This window comes from Pipistrellus hanaki, assembly GCF_964339955.1.
Source record: "Pipistrellus hanaki genome assembly, chromosome: 6".
In the NCBI taxonomy this organism is placed as follows: Eukaryota; Metazoa; Chordata; class Mammalia; order Chiroptera; family Vespertilionidae; genus Pipistrellus; species Pipistrellus hanaki.
Window position 1 is genome coordinate 66818315 of NC_140508.1, and position 5697 is coordinate 66824011.

Consider the following 5697-nt stretch of genomic DNA (forward strand, 5'->3'; position numbering starts at 1 on the left):
GGCAGGGATGGGGCTAGGGTGGGTGATTGAGCCACTCAGATGAATACCAGTTCTTCATCAGGGCCCAGACCCCAGGAAGCTTCTCTAGATGCGACGAAGCCAGGAGACAGGTCTTGTCAGAGTAATTATAATGAAAATGACCTGAGGTAGGGACCCTGCTTGGAGAGTGGAGGCTTCTTCTGTATTGTTTTGGGACTTGACCAAAACTTCTTGTACAAAATCACAGGCAATGTGAATTTCCTCTTGCCTCACATCTCCCAGCCTGCTGAAGGCAGGTGATGAGACCACAGGCAAGGAAGGAAAATTAATACTAATGTGAGCACCCACTGGGCGGCAGGCCCATTATATGCCCTCTCCTCTAATCTTACCAGGGCTGCGAGGATCTTCATTTTTACAGATGAACAAATTGGGGCTTAGAGAGGTGGCCTGCCTGAAGTCCCATAGCCGGTAACAGGCAGACCAGGTCTCAAGACTCAGGCAAGTAAGGAACCAGGTTTGCAGGCAGCACCGGACTCCAACATTTCTATTCTTTCCACGACATTTCCTAAAGAGCCTTCCGCAAGATACAAAACTAGACGAGTGCTAACGTAGGCAACATTCCACTTTAATGACCTCAGGATGGGGCGGGGGGCGGGGGGTAAAAAGACTGGGAACCTGGCTGCACCAGCTCCTCTGAGGGGCCTCTTCCTCTGGGAGTCCGGAGAGTTATCTCAGGACTGGGGAAAACTTGTCCTAGACCTTGATCTCTGTACCTCTTATCTCAGAGCAGGGCCCACCTGTTTTTGTAAGGCTCTTGAGCTAAGAATAGTTTTTATCTTTTCAAGAGGGTATAAACAAACAAACAAACAAACAAAACAAAAACCAAGTACAACAGACTGTATATGGCCAGCAAAGCCTAAAATAGTTACTGTCGGGCCCTTTGCAGAAAAGGTTTGCTGACTCCCGTCTTAGAAAACTAGACATATTGTAGGTAGCAGGAGGCAATCGAAGACCTGTTTTGTCCTGGAGGGAGGGTCCAGGGAAGTACAACAGTGTGAGTGTGTGTGCAGGGAGGATGTGTGTGCCTGTGTATGAGCATCTCTCAGCACAGGCAGTCACAGCTGGACCTGCTCATAAGGGCCGATCCAGATGTCGGCCAGTTTCCGCAGGGTGCTGTACCGCTGTTCAAACACCTCCTGGGGGCAGTGTTGTAAGAGCTGGCCCACCTGCTCAGTGAGGAGAGCCACAGCCAAGTGCTTATCCAGGGTCTCACTCCACTTGCTGCCCAGGATGTCATCCAGACTAGCAGCAGAGTCTGCTGTCCACTGAGGTGGCAGCATATTGGGCTGGAGCACCTGGCGCCGGGCACTGAGCATGGCCAGGATGTGGCGGCAGGGCAGGTGGAAGGCCTGGTTAAAGGAGCAGTTGCAGCTGGCAGGAGGCTGGGGCTGCACGCGATGGGTGTCTTCCAGGATTTGTATGTTCACTTTTTCAGAGCCAGAGCCAATGAGTTGCACAGATTTCTGGACCACGGCAAGCTCCCCCAGGCAGAGCTGGGCTGCTGGCTCTGTGCAGATGGTGTGGAGGGAGTGCTGGATGCAGGCTTCTGCCAACTGTTCCACTTTGGGGCTTTGGGGGCTGACGTCCGAGGGGGCACAACTGCTCCGGGGACTCAGGCCCAGGCTGAAGATGGCCTTGTCTCCAGGGTTCTGCTGCACGAACCGGAGCAAGGAGGTTATGCCTTGTTCCACAGATGGGGTGGTGCCAAAGAACTGGCTGAGGATGCGGATGGTGACCTCCAGGCCCTGGAAGTAGTGGCTGCTCTGGGCTTGGCTTCTCCAACGGTGGGCCAGCCAGATGCGGTCATTGAGCAGCCAGCATAAGTGTAGCTTGGTGAGCTGCTCTGGGGGGACGAAGTTGCTCAGGAGTGCACAGAACTTCCTCAGGTTGCCAGCAGTGGCCGAGCACATTGTGCTCTGCAGGGCGGTCAGGAGCACCTGCTTCACAGGCTGTTCGAGGGAAAGCTGGTAGAACTTGCCCTGGAAGAACTTACAGATATGGAAGGCTGAGGGCAGGACCTCAGCTGCGGGGAACTCCATAGCTAGGGTGGGCATAGGGAGGAGGAAGGGATCGACCAGGATGGTACAGACTTTCTCCCAGGCTGGGTTAAACTTCTTGAATGTCTGGAACATCTGGGTCAGGCCTTCAGCACCCTCCGTGGCAGGAATGGCAAAGTAAACTATCCGGGCAAAATGACCCTCCAGCTGCACCTGAGGGCCATCCACCAGGAAGGCATATAACACCTTGCCCACTGGGTTATAGGTCCGGTGGATAAATAAGATATCAGGGAAATGGGCAAAGATGTCCTGCATGAAGTAGCTCTGATAGTTGAGGGTGTCTAACTTGGCAGTCTTGCTAACCTGGTACAGCAGCATAGGTGGGCGTGGGTCCTCAATGAAGAGCTCATTCAGCATTGTCAGGGCCATGGGGGAGATGGGAGATGTCTAGATGCCAAGGTCAAAATACTTCTCTGCAAGGCTGCGTGCAGCAGGCTCCCAGCCCCTCAAGCTCCAACTACGTTGCGGCTTGAGGCTGGACTGTATTTCCCAGCTCTTGTTCCAAAGAGGGGCCTATGGAGAGGATCACAGGTTTAAGGAGACAGTAGAGGCATGGCTCTTCAATTATTCAGACAATATTTACTGAACACTTCCTGTGTATTAGCACTGTTCTGGGGGACATAACACAATAAACATGTAAACAAACAAACGAGGATATATCAGAGAATGAAGGTTACAAAGACCCCAATACTGGGTAACCGAGAGTGAACTGGGGATGGAGGGAAACTTTAGCTAAGGTGCTCAGGGAAGTCCTTTCTGTGGGAAGGGAGGATGACACTGGAGCTGAGGCCTAACTGATAAGCCAGCCATTTGGTTCCATACGAGCTGAATGGGTGTGAAGGCTAGGGCTGCACATAGTCTTTTTAAAAATAGCATTTTAAATACGTGTACAGCTCTTTATATGTACAAGTTACCTTTCGGCACCCATTTTTTCATTTGGTCCTGCTGTAGTCAAGAGAAATGCAACCGCCCCAAATTTGCTGTGTGCTGTTGGGCAAGTCAATGACACCTTCTGAGCCTCCTTCCCTTCAGCCTTAAAACAGGGCTAACAAGTGAGCTCTTCAGCCTTAAAACAGGGCTAACAAATATGCCGCTGCGTAAATACCCATGTGAAGAGCAAAGTTCTAGTCACATGTTTCCAAGCAGGTTACTGTCCCCATTTTACAGATGAGAAACTGAGGCTCAGAGAGGTTAAATGACTTGCCCAACATTACTGTGTAAGTAGCTGGACGCTGAGTCGTTGGCTCGGGACCCCGACAGCTTTTCAAAGTACCTGAGCTCCATAAACCAGGCACAGAGAAAGGACGCGGCCTCTGACCTCTCACCTCTTGCCCGATGGGAGGATGTTGACGTCGGACTTTTCCATACGGAGTCCGGCCGGAGCCAGAAGAGACGTCCACCTCCCACCCCCCTGGGAGCTGTGTCCAGGCCGACCGTAAGCAGTTGCCTTATACCTCCACCCTTTCCGAAACCACTCACCCACAGGCTGGCTCAGTCGCCATTTCTCCCTATTTGACCCAGTCTCTGGCTCTGACGGACCTCTAGACTCACCAACCGCGGCGCCAGTTTCCTGTGACTCAGGCCAATGGCCTGAGGGGCTCACGTCAGGGCTCTCGAGCTCGGACCAATCGTAGCCCGGCAACTTGTGGGCGGTGCTGTTACCATGGTTACGAGGGGGCTCGGCTGGCGGTAACCAATAGAAGCCTGAGAATATTTGCATCCAGGAGAGTCTGAGACCTGAACCTGGAACTCTGGAAACTCCTATCCGTGGAACCTACTAGAAGGACGTGTTACTATGGAAACTCCCTCAGCGGCCGAAAATGAAATGGAAAATAAAATGGAAAATAAATAGTGTTTCAAGAATTTTCTTTTTTTTTTTTTTTTAAGAATTTTCTTTTCCAAATTCCAAAGGCCCCGAGTGTGTGTGTGTGTGTGGGGGGGGGGGGCGGTAGGAAAGGGTGCACATGTAGTTGTATGGAGTCTTCTACCTTGGGGGAAACTGAGGCCCAGGTTTCAAGTTCCGCCTCGAGGTCAAGGGTTAAGAGCCCAGCCCTTGGATTTGAGAAAACCCAGATCTTGAGAGAGCTTGGTATTGCCCAGCCAACCCCTCCCGGATTTTACAGAAAGAGAGATCCAAAATGAAGCTGTGACTCGTTAAGGTCCTGGTGAACTAGTGCAAGAACCAAGACGGACTGCCATCTTTTGACCTCAGTTCCCCTGAAGATGGTTGGCTACCACGCTCTAGGGCACATGTGTCAAACACAAGGCCCGCGGGCCAAATCCAGCCCAGGCCTTGCAATGTGGCCCGCACCGCGCTGTCATCACTGCACTCCGCTGTCAGTTTATGATATTGTCAGTTTATGACTGTTCAGTAAACCATTCGGCCCTCGATTTAGGCTGGATTTTAGATTTTGGCCCCTTTTCTGATTGAGTTCGACACCCCTGCTCTAGGGGATTAAGATTACAAACTAACAGCAACAAGTCAGTGTTGATCCTTGTAACTGTGGTGAAAATGTTCCATTTATTTTATTTTAAAAATATATATATTTTATTGATTTTTTACAGAGAGGAAGAGAGAGGGATAGAGAGTTAGAAACATCGATGAGAGAGTGTCATCAATCAGCTGTGTCTTGCACACCCCCTACTGGGATGTGCCCGCAACCAAGGTACATGCCCTTGACCGGAATCGAACCCGGGACCTTTTAGTCCGCAGGCCAACGCTCTATCTAAAATGTTCCATTTATATAAATCTAGAGGGGAAACTAGGCCAATGCTGATTTAAAAAAAATATTTTTTATGGTTTCGGAGAGGAAGAGAGAGAAACATCAATGATGAGAGATAAGTTGATCGGCTGCCTCCTGCACAACTCCCCCCCTCCCTCCTACACACACACTGGGGACTGAGCCCTCAACCCAGGCATGGGCCCTTGACCGGAATCGAACCCAGCAACCTCCAGTCCACAGGCTGACACTCTACCCACCGAGCCAAACCTGCCAGAGCCCAACACTGATTTTTGCAGGTGAGGAAACCCGGATCAAAGAAACTAGGGACTTTCCTACAGTCTTCCTGCAAGCTGCGGGCAACTGATTATAAGAGGTTAAATGACTTGCCCAACATTATTGTGTAAGTAGGTTATAAGTTTCACCCGGCTGGCGTGGCTAATGGTTGAGCGCGGACCTATGAACCGGTTGCAGGCTCTTTCCCCAGTGTGGAGCATGCAGGAAGCAGCCAATCAATGACTCTCCCTCATCATTGATGCATCTATCTCTCTCTCCCTCTATGAAATCAATAAAAATATATTTAAAAGTAAAATAAAATAGCCGAAACCAGTTTAGCTCAGTGGTAAAGCGTTGGTCTGCAGACTGAAAGATCCCAGGTTCGATTCCGGCCAAGGGCATGTACATTGGTTGCGGGAACATGCCCGGTGTGGGGTGTGCAAGAGGCGGCTGGTCCATGTTTCTCTCTCATCGACGTTTCTAACTCTCTCCCTCTCTCCCTTCCTCTCTTTAAAAAATCAATAAAATATATATTTTAAAAAATAATAAAAAATTTTTAAAACAAAATAAAAAGATTCCAGTTTCTTCCCTCCCTATTTGGCCTC

General features: G+C 50.4%; 1 protein-coding gene across 3 annotated transcripts; it reads right to left on the bottom strand.

Moving 5' to 3' along the window:
• Positions 1-64: 64 nt before the first annotated feature.
• On the bottom strand, positions 65-3817 carry ZSWIM1 (zinc finger SWIM-type containing 1). 3 transcript variants are annotated; one of them, XM_084888735.1, is made up of 2 exons: positions 3576-3817; positions 65-2609 (listed from the first exon to the last, which is right to left on the bottom strand). In XM_084888735.1, exon 2 carries the CDS (start codon positions 2463-2465, stop codon positions 1095-1097), a length of 1371 nt encoding a protein of 456 aa, XP_084744861.1. In that variant the 5' UTR covers positions 2466-2609; positions 3576-3817; the 3' UTR covers positions 65-1094. The 3 variants fall into 3 exon arrangements, with proteins under 3 accessions (XP_084744861.1, XP_084744859.1, XP_084744860.1); XM_084888733.1 differs by having other exon boundaries at positions 3422-3817; XM_084888734.1 differs by having other exon boundaries at positions 3370-3817.
• Between the last annotated feature and the right edge of the window lie 1880 nt (positions 3818-5697).

Excerpts from the sequence above, each read along its gene's own strand:
- ZSWIM1 (XM_084888735.1), bottom strand. The coding sequence starts at position 2,465 with ATGGCCCTGACAATGCTGAATGAGCTCTTCATTGAGGACCCACGCCCA.